Source organism: Belonocnema kinseyi, chromosome 6, assembly GCF_010883055.1.
Source record: "Belonocnema kinseyi isolate 2016_QV_RU_SX_M_011 chromosome 6, B_treatae_v1, whole genome shotgun sequence".
Taxonomy (NCBI): domain Eukaryota; kingdom Metazoa; phylum Arthropoda; class Insecta; order Hymenoptera; family Cynipidae; genus Belonocnema; species Belonocnema kinseyi.
The window spans coordinates 138,160,919-138,180,307 of record NC_046662.1 but is presented as its reverse complement, the minus strand read 5'-3'; the positions used below and the strand labels follow the sequence as shown (position 1 = coordinate 138,180,307).

At 35.6% G+C, this 19,389-nt stretch overlaps 1 protein-coding gene across 3 annotated transcripts in view; it reads right to left on the bottom strand.

Annotated features, from left to right (window-relative positions):
• Positions 1-1,388: 1,388 nt before the first annotated feature.
• The window catches only part of LOC117174903 (tyrosine-protein kinase transmembrane receptor Ror), a 150,497-nt gene continuing 132,496 nt past the window's right edge, over positions 1,389-19,389 (bottom strand). The window contains exon 10 of one of the 3 annotated variants that reach the window (XM_033364343.1): positions 1,389-1,702. In XM_033364343.1, the coding sequence (XP_033220234.1) occupies positions 1,463-1,702 (240 nt within the window). In that variant the 3' untranslated portion in view covers positions 1,389-1,462. Of the gene's footprint in view, positions 1,703-5,766; positions 5,838-17,783; positions 18,609-19,389 lie in introns of those variants that run through there. The other 2 variants (XM_033364345.1, XM_033364344.1) reach the window with 2 other exon arrangements.

Sequence of the window (19,389 nt, the reverse complement as noted above, 5' to 3'; positions counted from 1 at the left end):
GTACTTGCTTCTACGGGCCTTCCTGAACGTGGTTCGTCACGTATTGATGTACGACCACGCTTAAATTCATTTACCCAGTTATAAACCGTTGCTAAGGCAGGGCAAGATGTGCCATGAACTGAGCCCAATTCATTTTTTATCTCATATGGAGTTAAACCCTTTAAATGAAAATGTTTGATTACCGCTCTGAACTCGTTTTTTTCCATTTTTCTTAACGAACAATTTTTTTTCAATTGGTTATAAAAACACGTAAACTCAGAAGATGTGGACTGTGACTGCACCATATATCTAGTCGGGAGTGGTGCTGACTGAAATCAGATGATTTGGAGCGATTCGCGCGCCATCTGTTGGTCATTCTAAGGACTTATTGAACTACCCTCGTACATGACTCGGTGGCAGTTTTTAGCTAGTTAGACACAGCCATCTATGAAAGTTGGCAAATTTTATTTTTCAACATGACTTTATTTAAATTAAGTGATTACTAGTTGAACTAACAATAATGATCATGCAAGTTTGTATGCAAGTTATAATTTATATCCACTACAATTTTTTTTATAAAAATAAATGTTTAAATCTTAATTATGCTAAAAACTAAATGCCTTACATTAGCCCTGAACGAAAATCATTCTTTAATTATTATTTTTATCTGAAGATTAAGCATACAGCGTTTAGACTCTTTAAAGTAAAGTTCATTCTTATTAAAAATCATTCATTCATTGCAAGATATAAAAGATAGCATGTATTACTTCCTTAAATTAAGGTGTAAAATTATAATACAATACAATATTCAGTGTAATTTAGCTTTAACCCTTTATTTTTGTTTGTAATATGAATAAATAATAACTTCTATAGGTTTTTAATTTGAGAAAATTTTTGTTTATAGCCATTATTCCGAGAACAATGAAAGCTGCAACTTTTTGACGTATATCCTACACGGCTCTGCCTGCCAGAAGCGTAGTAGGACTATGCTTTTACATACCTAATTTGTGTCGTGCATTCGGCCCTTTTGTCTTGACTTGGAGTTCTTGGGAGAATAAATCAGATGATTACAGGGTAATATGCTTCAGGCGTTTTTCGTCTTAGTCACAGGCGCATTAATACAGTCAAATAATCTGATGAGGGTAATATGACATTTTGGACAGATTGCTTTCGTTTTACTGCACCATCCAAACCACCAGAACATCAGTCATATTTGCAAAAAATTTTCAGAGGGAACTTCCTCAATAATTGAATTCCAGGTCTCTAATGTGAAGACCGAGTGATTAGATATGAACAAGAAAAGTTGTGTCCATGTCCAGATTAGTTAAATGCATAATATTTTCTGGACGACACATGATTATTATGAAATACATATACAACTAGGTTTTTTATTTTTGATATTCCAGTTCTAGTCATGACTTTGCTTTCGCCTGATACGCTGACTAGTAATTTAGCTGAGCAGCGTTCTACGACGTTCCTTAAATTATGATACCTGATGATTCGGAATTGAATCATGACCAAGATTATTGATATAACTTCCGTTGAGATGCCAGCTGTGTAGTATTTGATGAATATCAGTAAATTGAGGTCTACGATTAGCAGCTTCGTGCCAACACTTAATCATAAGTGTATATATCGTCGAAGGACAATCTTCAGGGCACGACAGTAACTGACGCGAGCGTATCATGTCGATTACTTCCTGGTTATCGTAACCATAATATGGCTGCAAATCAAAAATGGTATAAGTGTGTATATTGAGAATTAGGGAAAATGGTTAAATATGAATAATAGGAGATTTGCTCTATCTGCTACTATCTAGATTAAATTAACTTAAGTCAGATGGTTATGAATTAAATACGAAAGAAAGATAACTGCAAAAAGTTAAAGGAAAATAATAAAGACAAACGAATTAGCGATCGCATATGCACACATGTATCACACGCTTTTTTGCAACAATCACCTGAAAAATTGAATACGGATTTTCTCATGCACTTGCAGCTGCTTGAGTAATATCTAGTAGAGTACATTTATAACATTTTTAACATTTAAAAAAATGTCACTTGCACTCTCAACATTTCGACTCTAACGTCGCATCTGTCATCAGCTCTTAGCTTTGACCTTGAGTGCCACTCCGAAATCGCCACAATGCGGAAAGTATCTTATCTGTGCAGTGTAAATATGCATTCATTATGCCGCTGCGAAACATGTATGAAGGGTCCGTGGTCTAAGCCTATTAACTAACATTTCAGAAATTGTAAACAGCGAAGGTAATCGTTCCGCGGGCCTATTTTGTAGATACCAAAACGTGACTTTTTAAAATCAATTAAAACAAAATTAAAAGGAATTTTACCGTTTTGTTTGCGGGATATTAACTGCATAATAATAATAATTGATCATATTGAAAATAATGATTGGTCAAACTAATCATGCTTTTAAAGTTTAACTTCTCGACTTGTAACGATTGTTTAACAATTAGAAAATAAGATCCCTATAACAAAAATTCTCGGTTCCGTAAATAAATAAGGGAGAAGAAGTATTTGTAAAACTTTAGTAAATGATGATATTAAAAATAGGTATGGTCAAAGTTACCCTATTTTTGCACATTAATTTCTCGGTTCGTCACTATTATTTCACAATTAAAAAGTCCTATTTTAACAAAAACCACTTTTATATAGTATATTGATATTGATTATATTGATATTCTGTCCATATTTTTACTGAAAATTAAGCATATTTCGGAACTATCCCAATTAAATATTTCGATTAGACGAAAATTCAAATAGAGCATCTTCAACATTTCAAACTTGGTTCCGGATTCTCACGTCTGTTTTCTCTGAAAGTAATGCTAAAAATTATGACTTATATGGTATGTCTGGATTCGTAAATAAATAAGGTAAAAGGGTATATTTGTCAAATTTGACTGATTGATGATGATATTAAAGATAGGTTTGGTCAAAATTACACTACTTCTGAAGTCTAATAACTCGGTCTTTTTGTAATATATTGAGAAATTTTAGTTCAAATTTTCACTGGATATGAAGTGTATTTCAAAACTATCCCAATGAAATGTTTCGATTAAATAAAAATTCAAATACAGCATTGTCGATATTTCAAACTTTGTTTCGACTTTGTGCGGCTATTATATCAGAATCTATTGTTAACAATTATTACTTGTGTGGTATGCCTGAATTCGTAAACGAGTAAGGTAAAAGAGATGTTTAAAGATAATTGAAAAGTGAATAAATCTTTAAAGATTAACTGGGATTGAAGATATTGAGCGATTTTTTTCAATCTTTTTTTATTTACTCGTAATAATAAAACCAGTCTAATGCAGTCTATTAAAATTCAATTGATTAAAATATCCTAATAATAAAAGACTATATTATTATTAACAATAATATAAAATGTATTGCTATTGATAATATATACCCTAATATAATTGTCGCGCAATACAGCATTATATAAATGAAGATCCTTGGACTATAGGATCAAAGCAAGGGAGGAATTTCTTGTTATAATTCTTGTTCGTGGTGAGCTAATGATATTAAATGGGAGATTTTTTAAATAGATTTTCTGGGTAATTACACTTTCCTTGGATTTTAGGGTATGAGTATAACGATCTTGTTGTGTGTGCCATTGGCTAACTACACCTAATTTCTAATTTTGAAATACTTCAATTACATACGACATCCGATCATCTTCCGGTTCGCGTTGATATTTAGTATTTCATACAGACGGACACAAGTTTAAATAGAGACTAATTTTTATTGTATAATAAAATAATTTAGAAAGAAACCTGCAATTGTGACCATATAAATAAAATGTCTATGTATGAGAACTCTGCGAACTCCGACGGCGAAATAAATACCGTAAATAATGATTTAATGGCCACAATCTTATCTGTCACCTGTAAGTTGGATTTAGTTGCAAAACCTGAATGGCATACTCAAGGTAAAAAACCTTGGGATGAGAAGGAATGTAGAGTCACGCTCCGTAAGCTTAGAAAATCTTTAAATTTCTTTAAAAGGTCGAGTTTTGCCGAAATCGAAGGGGCAAAATATCTAGAAATCAAAAGATCTTTTTTGGAGTTACGTAGGTCCAAGAAGAGGCAATACGAATTCTTGCATGTTGAATTCACTAGCACTCTCCTTCGACAAACAATCTAAGCATGCATGCACGGCAAGACCTTCTTTTTTCTCACTATCCGATTGAGCCTACACTTTTCATACAGTGGTTTGTAAACAAATACCATTTATTGGACTATGATATCTCGGTTGATGAAATTAAAGCGTTTTTATTGAATTGTAAATGTAATAAAGTGCCGAGCGAGGATACGATTCCCGATGAATTTTTCAAAAACCTTCCGAAAAATTGAGTACAGTACTTAGGGCGCCTCTTCAACGAGATATGGTCCGAGGAAAGAGTCCCATATAAGTGGGCTTAAATGCATGCATTTATGTTGCATAAAAAGGGTGATAAATCTGACCTTCCTAATTACTGGGGGTTTGCCCTTGTAAATAGTACAACTAATATCTTCTCTGAGATCCTGTTGACAATGTTGACTTAGTGGGTCAAAGAGGTAAACCTTCTCACAGAAAATCAAGCAGGTTTCAGGCCTGGAAGAAGTTGTATAGACCATATTTATAACCTAAATTCTTTAATTCAAATTCATTAGCTACTCCAAAGCGGCGAATCTTTGCTTTTTATATAGATTTCAAAAAGGCTTTTGATTTAGTAAACCACTGTGACCTATGAAGCAAACTTCTAAGGATAGGAATATCCACCAAAATTATACGAATTATAAAAAATCTCTATGAAAACGCTAACATCTCTCTTCGGCCACTTAGGTACCTTATGCAGTCCTTCTAGGTGAGAAGGTGAGGTTTTTTCGTTTTTCAGATATGATATAGAACAGTACTTACGAAATCACGGTATTCACGGAATTTTATTACAGCACTTATGTGACGTTATCCTGCTTGCTTGTGCTGATGACATAGTCATATTGGCTTACCCTCAGGCTGACTTGCAAGACAAAATTAACCTTATCACGCAATACTGTATGAGAACTTTTTTAACGGCCAACGAAGCAAAATCAAAAGTTATGGTATACCACCAAGGACAGCTATGTGAATACAAATTTTTCTATGTAAAGACTCAGCTGGAAGTAGTAAACGAATTCGACTAGCTCGGCGTGAACACATCAGACTCGGGTTTTTCTTTATAACAAACTCATAAAAAGAATATATGCTGCGAATATTTCTATGGGTGCTGTTTCAAGACTTATTTGCACCTAAATCTAATGCCTGGGAAACTAAGACTACACTTTTTCGTAGCCTCAGACTTAGCGTTCTTTTTTACGTAAAATAATTCTGGGGATTAAGGTACTCAGATTCAGCCAAGAAGTTACGTTTTTATTTGTTTAAGAAAATATTAGGCTTACCAACATACACTCGAATTTTGCCCTGCGCTTAGAGACAGGTAGATTACAGTTAGCTTATGATATATTAAAGTCAGCAATGAGATGGTTTTCGAGATTGCTGGGTATGCCTGATGATAATTATCCTAGAAGATGTTTCCTTAAATTGTAGACAATGTCCTTAAAAGCTGATTGCAACTCGAAGTATAACTGAGTTCTGCAGATCAAAAATATGTTCACTATAAGTAATTTAAAGCAAATTTGGCTTGACTTGGATGCTGTATCGCTTGTTAAAAATGTTCACGTTTTTCTACATGACTTTTCTGACTATCTTTGGCGTTCAGAACAACAGGTCCCTCCATTCAAGTAGTCTCCAAGGCTTCCCACATCTTTGATAAATTTACTTATGACCATGCTAGACTATGCTCCATATGTAACCTGTCTGTAACAGAGGATTTTTATAATTTGCTAGATGCTTTTCCTGTCTTCTCTGCACTCGGAAAATGATCATAAAACGCTTCACTAGTCAATAGATCAGATATCCTTTTAACGCAAAGGGGTATATGAAGCACTTTATCAGAAATAACAAGAACATCCTACAGCGAACATACCGTCCGTTCCAGCAAGACAGGATTTGCTCAAGTATCGACGCAATCTCTCTATGGTTTGGATTGAATATTGGCAGACATCTGTTAGCCGAACAGAATACAATTTGAGGTCAAACATCTTTTATACATGGCCGACCTTGAAATATTTGCCTGTTCAAAAGCAGATCTTATCATCCTTGTTGAAGCGGTATGTAGGTACTCTACAGCGATTGGAATAAGTTTTGAACTTGACAAGTGTGCCAGCTGAGCTTGGAGTGTTTAAAACTGTTTAATTATAAATAGCACAGATTCTCTTATGAGAATCGTACATCAACATAAAAATGTCAATGATGCGGTGTTTAAACAGGAAGCAAAACATTCGCTTCCACTAAAAGGACACGCTAACAAGCCCCTTCATGGATTTGTCTAACATGTTTCTCAAATCTTCTGGATTGAAATCGGAGACTGAGGCATTTTCTTCCCTTATTAAGACGACACTACTAACTCCTTAGTTTACTGCGAGGGTATAAAGAATGTACCTGTAGGCATCTCCGGGTCGCGAATAGGGGAGCCTTGTACCGAGGTACCGTGCTGAACGCTGAATGACACTAGGGTGTGGTGTTGTAAACGGTTTCTCAAGGATACCTGGTCGCCTCCTAAAGTACTGAGACTGTACCCTCGCATGCGGGGCCCTCCGGATACTGCCCTAGCTACTCGTGGGACCAGAATGGAGCAGAATAAAAAATTTAACTTGGAAAGTAGTCGCAGCGAGGAGTTAGAGTTAGCCAGAAGTAAGTCTATGGAGGTTCGGTAGCTGTCCTTTATTCCTCAGAAGAACCTTTGTGAGAAGGTCTTCGATGGAGTACTGGACGTGACGGAGGATCAGGATACTAGCTTTGATAGTGAGGTCCGAGGCCATAAGATAGTGCATTTGAGGTCTTAGTGAAAATGAGTAGGAATGCCAGATTAGTGAGTTTTTCATCAGTGAAAGAAAACGGCATCCACTGAAGGAATGCAAAAGTACCCACAAGTGCGGAACCTTCACGGTATGTCATTAGAACATTTTTCCTTCTATAGCGACGAGGAGATCGTCCTGAGGCGATGAGACGTCGTTGTGGGTACCTAAAGGGATTGGGAGAGCAACGCATACTGATCAAGGAAACGTGCGGTGATCACACGACATGGTACTCGGTGACCACATGAAGGTGCGATTTTTGAAAAGGGTTCTGGGTTTTCTTGAGTCAAAGGAAGAAAACATTTGTTAAGGTAATCACGCTCGTGATAATAGCGTTACATGATCAGATCAGGTCGTTCGTTCCGATGACGGCATCTCGGGGAAAGAGGCATGACCTTTTGATGAGTGGGGAAGCATGAATGTTGATGTGACGGATCTCTATCAAATGAGCAGGGAAACCATTATTCGAGAAGGAGCTCAAGGAGGTCGTCGTGGCACAGTAGGAAAAAAGTACCTGTGGACAAATACATTTGCAGCCTACACTATTCATCCGATTTAAACATTTTTTTTTAATAGGAGATTTTTTAATTTTAAAAAGATTTGTGTGACTAAATTTTTTTTTAATTATTCAAAAATTTTTTATTTAACAACAAATTTGAAATTAGTTTCTTCTTAACTTTTTCCTAGTACTATTTTAAGACAAACAGATTGATCAAAGAAGATCAAAAAACAGTGTTACAGCAATATAGGAATAATTTCCAGTTGGTTAGAATCATTTAAAAAAATTGGATTGTACATATTAGAAACAGATTAATGAAGAAAAGACTTGTTCTGCGATTAGCAATGTTTAGCTCATTGAAATTAATATATTTTGTGTCAAATGTGAGAGAAATGAATGTTTTATTACCATTAATTAAGGATAGATGTTTTTTGGTAATTGTTTAAACAATTTTTATAAACAAATTAACATTACGACGATTTTTGAAAGAATGGTCTTAATTCTTGTTTACGAAGTTAACTAGACACGCCTTTTCATTGATTCTTTGCTATGATATCGTGCAAATGAACAACAATTATTCATTATTCACATAATTTTTATCAAGAAATTCACAGTTTGACCATTTTTTATTGAATAGGATCAATTTTTCTTTGCGGAATCAATTAGGTACATCTTGCCGATGACTCTTTACTACGATACTTTGCAAAATAAAAACAATTATTTATTATTTAAACAATTTTTAAAAACAAATTCACAGTTACATTGAATAGGCTAACTTTTTGTATACTGAATCAACTAAAAATGTCTTTCCAATGACTCTTTGCTATGATACTTTGCGAATTGACCAGAATTGTTCATTATTTAAATAATCGTTAGAAACAAATGCATTTTTTATCTTTTTTGCCGATTGACAACTTCGATTGCTTATTAATCCAATAAACTCAAGTAGTATACACGCAGTATTCGTTGTATTGCGCATCTTTAACATTTGGACAGGGGGTCTGTAGATTGGACAAACATAAGGATATTGAATGAACGAAAGGTGTAAGATGGAAACACAGACAGAAATTTTTTTGAGAATTACGTTACAATATCCAAACTGGTTTGAGCAATCAGTTACTCAAAAACTTTTACACCATTTTGCAATTATTTGCTAGCAGGAAAGAGATTCACCGCTAACACTTTGATAAGTTTCTTACCGAGACTGTAGATATGCTTGTAAAAGAATATGATTGGTTTTTTATCCTATTGATTAAAAAGATGTAACACTGTGAATTTGTTCATGAAAATTGTTTAAATAATGAGTAATTGTTGTCAATTTGTAAATTATTACAGCAAACAGTAACCGACAAGAAATCCGTTGTCGATTCCTTAAACAAACATTGAGCCTATTCATTTATCAAAATTATTTAAACAATTAGAAAAAAGCATCTATTCTTGATAGATGGTGATGGAACATTCATTTCTCTCACATTTTATACAAAATATATATTTACACAAAACTTTACGAAATTTCAAAAGCTTTCATTTAAAAAAAAAGTTTGTAATCGGATAAATAGTGTAGGCTAAAAATTGATTTGTCCATGGGGACGGGGAGTTCAGGCCACACGGATTCAGACTAAACGGTTGGCGGGTGGTGCAGGTATACCATAAGTTGCAGAACACCAGGTTTACTGGATTACTAATCATGCTTATCCATAGCGTTCGCGGCCTACCCTCATGCTAGGACGGAAGTACCCAACCATGGCTTTTAATTGCCGTGACAACGCACCAGTGTGGGGAAAGGAATGTAAAAAAGCGCGCACATGGGTGCATAATTTTAGCAATAGACCAAACAACATAAACTCGTGGTCCTCTAAATGGCCTAACGAGATCGAATAGTTAAACGAGAAAATTAAACACATAAGTAGGTTCTTGATAGGGCGAAACTTGCGAAATGCGTCTAGTAAAGAGGTCGCGAGCTACGTCGGCTAGCAGGGGACTAGGCCTTCAATTCAGCTTTGGCAATAGGAACAAACAACGAAGTTCGTTGCCGTCCAAACGACCTAACGGGATAGAAGGGTTAATAAAAAGAAAAATAACGACAATCGTGAGTACATCAGTTGGCGAAGCTCGAGGCCTTTGATTTAACTTTGGCGAGAGGACTAAACAACGATTGCTCGTTGCCGTCCAAATGGCATAAAAGGATAGAAAGGTTAATTATTGCAAAATACGGAACATCAATTCAAAATCACGAGGAACCGAAAGAACATAAAGATTAAAAATAAGCGAAAAAAGCAAATAATATAAACGAAATAAGTAAATACAATTTGATATTGAAAAAAAGAGCAAACAAACACTTTGATGAAAGAAGGGTAAAGCAAAGTCAAACAGTGATAAAAAAAATAACACACGGAAACACTGATATAGATAAATAAGGTAAATGCATTAGCAGGAATAATAAAATACAATTATGTGAATTGCCCCACAAACAAGAAACAGCAATATCAAGAAATATAGAAGTAAAAGAGAAAAAAACGGAGTTATATACGTTATCCCAAATTCTTTAGGTTTCAGATTTTCTTCTCTTAATAAACTTATTTATGGACTTCTGATTTAGTCTCCTTCTAATCTTTTACTTTGAGGCTAAGCAAGTTCTTCCAGATACTTAAGGAAACGGTCGACCTCGGTACAGCCTAAGGTCCCAAATTAGGTTCTAATTATTACTACCCTATCGACCTCTCGCAGTCCCATCTTGTATCTTCCAGCCCTTTCTCTACATTTTTCCCATCATCCCTTTCTTCCAAAATTTAGATACGAATCTGTTGTTTCTACCCTCTCAATTTCCACCAATAACCTACAAATACGCTCCCACTTATTGACCAAAATTTCCCACTTTTCCTTTCCTGCGAGACTCGATATTCCAATCAGCGACTTAAATTATTCTTGTACTTTCGCTTAGTTAAGAACTTATCTTGTTACTCCCGCGCAACTACAATTATTACAGTAGTGCTTTTGTGATCACGTGCTCACACTTGAATGATTTTAAAACTCAGTGACATTCAACCTTGTAACTCTAAAGGCTAGTAAGTGATTTTAAAGCTAAGTAACATTTAACGCAGTTAAGTGAGAAGTGATCAAAAGCAATCCAGCACCAAGACAGAGAAATCTACACTCTTAATATTGCGCGTTGAACTTTCATGTTCAACCAAAGATAAGTCAAAGATACAACGGATTTCTATATCCAGTCAACGGATTTTAACATCTTATCCATCCAACGGATTTTTATATCCTTCATCGGATTATTCTTTCAATTCATAGAATCAATTTAAGGGGTACAGAGGGACTAAGGAGGAGAATCAGCTTTTTAACTCACCGCCACCATCAGCACAGCAATTCATTTCGGAGTCAAGGATCGCCATAATTTCATCTTCAAATCTTCAAAACAAAGTAATTCAAAAGGACAACCAATTTTTCCTATTTTATCTCTATGCGCTTCCTTCAGTGTTTTATTTAAACGAGACAGATGTGTAATTTGTTGGTTTTGTGATTAACTGGTTCCAAAATAACTCGTTTCAAAATAAGTTCGACACGATTCAAACCGCGTTAGAATCAAATTTAGGAGATAAAGCAGGCGCGGATGTGGTATTTAAAAAAAATACATATATTAAAAATCCTTGTTTTATTTCAAAACAACCATTGTCTTGGGTAGCTGATTAAAATGTTCAAAATGCAACGATCGAAAATATCGCAACTCCTTTATTAAATCGTTCATCTCATTCAAATTTTCAAATATTAACGAAAGAATCAATTCATAGTCAAAGGTTAGCGTGGCTGTCTTTTCATGATTCTTTTAAATTAATGTGTCATGATAATCCAAACATTCCTGAAATTCTAAATTTTCATTATTTGAAATCATGTGTAGAGAGTCACGTCAAAGATCTTTTTGAAATTTAGAGTATTTCCAAAGAATGTACTGTTCATGCATTATTAAACAATGTGCAAAAAAGAATTAGAGAACTCAGGGTTCTCCAACAACCCGTAGCTTAAGACACTCTACTTATTTTTATTATAAGAGAAAAATTAAATTATTTAACACGCGAAAAATGGGAAGAGACCATGAGAAGCACAAGCCTTTCTTCTCTTAATGACATGACTTCATTTTTAGAGCGACGGGCGTTAATTAAAAATACGCAAGGGGCTAGCAAAAATAATTTGTCAAATTCTAATCAAACTCAGCCTCAGAAGAGCAACTCGATTTCGCGTTTTCAACCGCGATCTTCTCAAGCCTGCATAACCATAAATGTCGATTCAAAGACAGGTAATTCTCAGATTTCACGTCACTTATGCTCAGGAAAACATCCACTCTATTTGTGTGAAAAGTTGTTGCACATGTCTCCTCCAAAACGTTATAAGATCGTAAAAAAGACACCGCTGTGTCACAATTGTCTTTTAGGGAATCACAGAACCGTTCAGTGTCGACATAGTTCTTGTCGTAAATGTCAACAAAGACATAATACCTTATTACATTTTTCTCAAGAGGAGCCAGTCGATAGAGAGGCTTCTCATACAAACATCACAACTGCGTTACTCAGTTGTCAAACTCAGGCTCCAACGTCAGTCGTTCTTAGAACAGCTATCATCGACATTTTTAGATAGCCAGGGCCACAATCGCCCTTGTTGCACATTTTTAGTTTCGTGCTCTCAGTGTTGTTCGATAACTGAAAAATTAGAAACTTTGCTAGGGTTACTTAAAAAGCCAATTGAGATTCGATTAAAAGGAGCGCAGCATCTACAAATTGCAGATGATGTATTCCATAACCGCTAAGGTTAAATCGCAATATGACACAAATTTTGAATTAAATTTAAATTTCTTAATTTTCGAAGAAATTTCCCATGCAATGCCTGTCATGCCTATCAACCGGCACTCCGTGAAGGTACCAAATGAGATTTTTTTGGCCGATATCGATTTTCATATGTCGTCCAATGTCGATACTTTAATAGGGGCTGAATATATTTTTGATCGTAGGCAAAATTAGGGTTTCCAATCAAACCGCAGTGCTTTAGAAAACTGTGTTCGGTTGGATTTTTTGGGACGATATAATAATCCTCAACTTCCTAAACGGCAGTCTCAACCATAAAATAAAATCGCATGCAATCCTATTAAATTTGACCATTTGCCTATATGATGGGAGCTAAGTGAAGAAAGTTCGAGTGAACTGAGGTCAGACGAAGAAAAGGCAGCTGAATCTCATTTTTTACAGTCGACAAAACGATTAGATTCTGAGCGATATAAACTGAAACTGCCCTTTAACAAAAATTTCGAATCGCTTGGAGATTCACAGAACACCACGTTTCAACGCTTTTATGCTCTTGAACGGAAATTTGCAAGAAATCCTGATGTTCAAACTCATTATATTGATTGTTTTCAAGGTTACTTGGATGACGGCCACATGTCATTGCTCAGTAACCAAGAGGCTTCTAGGCCGGGATACTGTCTTCCTCATAATGCGGTAATTAAGGAAGACAGCCTGACGACAAAAACGCGAGTCGTTTTTGACGGCTCCGCGAAGAATGAATCCGCGTTACTGAAAATAATAGGTTTTATCAAAAGGTTCTGTGGTGAAAGATTGAAGATGAACCGATTAAAACATATTCATCAAACACTGTTACATTTGGTACTGCACGTGCACTCTTTGTAGCGATTCGCACATTGCATAAATTAGCTGACGATGAAAAAGATGCCTTTCCAGAGGTGGAGAAAATTCTCAAACGCGACTTTTATGTATAAGACCTGCAAACCAGCGCAAAAACAATTAAAGAAGCTCGTCAACTTCGAGATGATCTTATTAATCTCTTTAAAAAAGGGGGATTCAATCTACGCAAATGGGTTTAGAATAAGTCAGAATTATATGAAGATTTTACAAATGACACCTCAAATAATTATATGTCTCTCGATCCTTACGATACAATCAAGGCGTAAGGAATTTATTGGGATCCTAAATGTGATTGTATTTTATATTCTGTCAATTTGTCAGACTCCACTGATCGCGCTACGAAGCGATCCATTTTATCTCAGTGCTCAAAACTCTTTGACCCCCTAGGATTGTTAGGCCCAGTCATTGTCGTAGGCAAGATTTTTATTTAACAGCTTTGGAAACATAAATTAGGATGGAACGATCAAGTTCCAGCTAAGATTAACGAAACATGGTTAGAGTATAAGACGCAATTACCGTTAGTCAATATCGTGAGATTCTAGAATGCATAACTCTTGAGTCCACGATTGCACACCAACTGCACGGTTTTTGTTAAACGAGCAAGAAGGCTTATGGGGCATGTCGGTATCTTCATTCGACAGGTAATCGTGGAAATTCCCTTTCTGAGATAATAGGCTCGAAATCACGCGTCGCTCCACTCAAAACAATCACTCTGTCCAAACTAGAGTTAGGCGCTGCTACGTTACTCGTTCAGTTATTCAATTCCACGAGAGGCTCACTTCAAGTAGAATTTTCGAAGACTGTTTTTTGGTCAGATTCAACCATAGCTTTAAATTCGATTAACACTCCTCCTAATACATTGTTAACCTTTGTAGCCAATCGAGTTTCCGAAATTCAGGAAATGACTCAGTCTACAGACTGTAGACACGTTCCAACTCTTGAAAATCACGCGGTCAAAGTCCTCGTGAATTTCTAAATAACACTCTTTGGACAAATGGTCCAGGGATTAATATTCCCACAAAGTAGAGCAAGTTTAAAAGGTACAAAGACTCCTCGCATATTCCTTGAGATTTATCAGTAATTTAAAAATGAAACAAAAGAATTCTAGCTAAACGGGTCACTTGTACCGTCACTTATGATATTCAAATTAACTCAATCTGAGGTTTTTTCTGAAGAAATAAAATATTTGTTTAAAGGTAAATAGGTGAATTAAAAAAGCAGTCTCTTCCGTTTGAATTCTTTTTTGGACGACGGGTTGATTAAGGCAAGTGGAAGATTCGATAGAGCTCTGTTCCCCGAATCACGAAAACATCCGATTATTCTCCCTAAAAATCATCACATCACGAAATTAATCATACGAGATGAACACTTAAAACAATTACATGCGGAAACAAATGCAACATTGTACGGAGTTCGAGAAGCATACTGGCCTATCGATCGTCGAAATGCGACTCGGCATATTTTTCGAGATTGCGTTACTTGTTTCCGAGAACAGCGTCGCGAAGTAAATTATTTGATAGGAAATTTACCGAAATCTCGACTTTCATTGACGCGACCTTTTCTTCACGTGGGCGTTTATCAGATGCGTTTATCGCCTGCTTAAAAGGCTTCTTTGCTCGCCGCGGAATTGCACAATCAATGAATTCTGATAACGCTACGAACTTTGTTGGAGCGAACAATAAATTGAAGAAACTGTCGAAGTAGGTAACGGACATGATAGAAAGTAATAGTACCACCGAGAGCCCATCGCTTTGGAGGATTCTGGGAGGCTGCGGTGAAATCTTTTAAGCGCCATTTTGTTTAAATAGCTGGAACATACATATGTCGTTAAGATCAAGACAATCCTCAATTCGCGTCCACACACTGCATTGTTATCCGATCCAAACTATATCCACCCACTCACTCCACCTCATTTCCTAATTAGAAGTTTTTTGACTACTTTGCCGCAAGAAGATTTACGTCTTGTTCCAGAATATCGCCTAAGCTGTTGGGAATTGGCTTAACAAAAACGACAACACTTCTGGGATCAATGGCATAAAGAGTATTTGAACTAGATGATGATCGCTCGCAGCAAGTGCCAATTGGCGACTGCTCAAACCTAAATCGCTATCGGAACGCATCATCGAGATTCACCCTGAACGAGATGGAATCGTCCTAGAAGTAACGTTTGAGAATACATCTGGAACCGCTAGGAGAGCGTTGAAATCATTGTATCCATTACCCATCGAGTAAATGTGTACACCTTACGGTGAAATGTAAGCTAGTAAATAGGTTCAATAATTGCTGAGGAGCTTAATTTTAATCAACGACTTTTATTATTTTATTTCGAACGTCGACCGTTCAAAGGTGCCGGCATGTTACGTCGTAACAATTATATTTTATTTTTTATATTTTTATAATTTTTACATTTCTTATGAATACTGCTTTCGAAATATTTGTCATTCTTCGCACTGAGATAAAGGCTCAAATACGCTCCCACTTATGTACCAAAATTTTCCACTTTTCCTTTCATTCGAGACTCGATATTCCAGTAAGCGACTTCAATTATTCTTGTACTTTCGTCTAGTTAAGAACTTATCTTGTCATTCCCGCATAACTACAATTGTTACTGTAGATTTTTCGGTTCGATTATTGTCCAATACCTTTTCTTAATAAACAGTTTTTTTTATGTATTAAACATTTACTTATTAAACAAAATCACCCCAAAACAATTACGTTACCCTTAGGTGGTGTAAAGGAAATCCCGGACTATAAGCCCGGACTATAAGCAGGAACGGAGAGAACTCTTGTGAGGTGCACGAGCTACTCTCCACCCGCTCGGACCCGCGTGCCAGGAAATGCACGCAACTATGTAACCTAAACACTAACATAAAATTACTAAAATGGATTGCACCAAAATTAGTCAATTTATCAAGATATTATCCTCGCTTAATATATAGTTTCAGATACCCAGATAACAATCGTTCGACGCATGCTTCAAGCAAGCCTGCGACTCGCATGATGCGACTCACATCGCACGTAGATGGCAAGCACATTCCGCGATTAAGTGATGTTATTTCATCTGAGTCCTTATGAATACATATAAACAATGTATCAATAATATTTTGTACGCAGAAAATTCGATTCAGTGGAATCAAATTAATATTTTATTTCAAATAAATTATGTCTTTATCTTATTTCAAATGATATTTATACCTGCGCATTGTACATGCACAAATGCCAAACTTGACGGTTCATCGGACGTCACTGCCGACCTTGCCGTCAGGCGGTTATTTGAGAGTCAAGTTGTGGTGTTCGAGTTATGCTTTTGAAGTGGAAAATTGCATCGAAATATATAATATCTGTTAAAGTTATTTTCATGTTAATGTCTGTTAAAGTTATGTGCAAAGTTTATTTGTAAAAATATTATGCAATTTAGCTGCTTTAGATAATAAGAAACATCCTTTTGTACAATTTTGGGTGTTTATAAAAGACGAAATTTTTGGCGAAAAGGAATACCTTCGATATTGTGTAGTTATGTTCATTTCATTAGTTCACGAATTTGCAAATTCATTCTGGGGTGACGGTAATTGATTTTTAAGGTTCGGAAATCCAAAATCAATTAAAAAGGTATGGAATGTTAAAGATTCTTAGAAGGCGATGTCCTGGGAATGAAGAAAGAAAATAGCAATCATAGCAACATGACCACCAATAAAAAAATACGTATAATTCCTTAAAAACTTTCTTCTGTTGGGTGTCGTTCACTGAGAGATACGTATGTCGTTCACTTTTTTTGAAGATACAATAAGAATATTTCAAAAATATTAAATCTACTCAAATTGGAGGTTAATATTTATACAGTTATTTTCTAAAACATAACCACAGGAAAAAAATCGCCAAAGTTATAACATTTACAACATTAAAAAAAAAGCGAAACTTAAAATTTTCAGCTGAAAAACGCCCGTTATGAAAAAAAGTGAAAAAAATAACACATTAATTTTTGAAAATCCTACAAGATTAATATAACCACTTTTGGAATTTTCTTGAAAAGTCTTAAGTTCAAATTTGGACCCCACAAAACAATAAAATTGGAAGGGATGCACTTCATGGGCACGTGTGCGAATCGCACGAGGTGCGACACATATCTCACGCATATGCGGACACATCTGTTTGGTGATCTGCGTGATGCACGTGACGGTATATTCGCATTCGTGCTTGCACTGTGCGTGACACCGTGCGCGCATATTGTAATCTGGGTAAACTTACAATATAACACATTACGACATAATATTTATTATGAAGATTTCTACAATAAATAAGGTTCTATTTTTTTATAAGACTGTATTTGTGATATTTGATTAATGGGAAGTACGCTTCTGATAACTATATATAATTAAAGCCTCATACTTCTTACGACGAAGTATATAAAAATGACAATATATAAAAAACATGATAATAATAATGGACTATGTTATTATCATTGTTACAATTATATTGTTATTGATACCATTCACGCAAATTTAATTACAACGCAGGTGCATTAAAGATGAATTATTATAAAAATAAAAATACATTAAAACGTCATAATATCAATAGACTATATTTTTATTATCATTAATAAAACTCTTTTGTTATTAATAAGATGCACCCTAATATAATTATCATGCAACACCTCCAGCGAACATGCCGCCCGTTTTAGCAAGACTACGTTTAAACATAGCCGACAATGCTAACATGAAAACTAGGAGATAAAAATCCACCAAAAAGTCTTTCATAGGATAGACAAATTAGCTGAAGCTAATACTGCTCTCTCTCTCTCTGAGTTGATCTCTGAAGATGTTGCTCTCTAGAATCTGAACTGTGTAGTTTACGAGAAGGCAGTCTCCCTGCTTAGTGACAATAGAAGTAATGAAACTTCAGTACGCCTGAGTAAAACTCGCAGTCGTATTGCACATCTTCAGTGTCCAATTAAAACCGCATTTATTTCGTCTTGCCATATGCCCAGGAAGAGCTTGAGTCCGTTGCGAAGAATAATCAGTGTCAGACTTGATGGGATTTGTCATTTCTCGCCACTCAACGCATCAGTGCTGCAAAGCCTGATATTTTCCTCCAAGATCTGAAGACCAAGATAATTTACGTGATTGAATTCTCGGCACCAGCTGATGGTAATATCACGACAAAGAAGAAAAAACAGGCGAAATATCAAGTTCTTTTTTTCGAGCTGAGCAGGCTGCACCTAGGCTACAAATTCCAACTCGTGGTTCTCATAATCGGCTGTCTTGGAGGTATAAAAGCTTTATTTCTTAGTCAACTAAAAAAAATCCTGGCTTGCCAGCATCAACCCCATTCCATCACGATCCATATGAAAAGGCTGTTGTTCTGGCATCACTTCATCTGGTCCGTCAGAAGTGGACGATGTACACGTTCCGGTTGCGCCGGAATTGGGTACTTTAAGGAACCATGATCGTAGCTTGCGGAGCCTCCAACTTCTCAAATACTTGTTTAAAAATATATTATATTATTATTAATATAATTAAGTAGTCATTGATAATGTTTGCGTTAATAAAATTATACCTCAATACTCTTCAAGACGAAGTATATTATTAAATGTAATAATCAAAATTATATTAAGAATTTTAGTCTTAATAATAATATTCGATTATATATATTATGAATACATTAGAAATTATTTTCTCACATTCGATTCACCTCGTTTCATATATCTATTTTGGTTTATTTAACTAGTTGCTGTTAAAACCGAGACAATAAGTTGGCCGGCTCACTTTAGAAGTTTACAGTATGAAATATTTCCTTTCGTGCAAAGCTGCTAAGAATTAGAGAAGAGGGATCGAGTGAGAGAGGGGGGGGGGGGGGGGGGGGGGTAGAGGAAGAGAGGAAAACTAGAAATAAGAAAGCGAAACTAGTGAGGAGAGAGTATCAAAGGGAGAAAAGACAGCATTGGGCCTTGCGAAAACGGGAGATATTCACGTAGGCTCGGGTTCGCGTTTTACATGGCCCCGACGAAACGTGTTTTTAACCTTTCGTGCTTTTTTGAGGCCTTTCGTGTTTCTGAATTCACAGGTTTAGCAACCATAAATTAAAACATAGAAAAAGGACCAACATCACTGAGGCAACCTCTAAGACAACATCATCCAAATACAGACTGATAATTCACTGAAATTTGTATGACCCAGTCTGAAATTTTCGTCTGAGGTATTTCCAAGATTTTCTTTCGGTAGGGTAGTAATAGTAATAGTAAATAATTATAAAAAATTAAT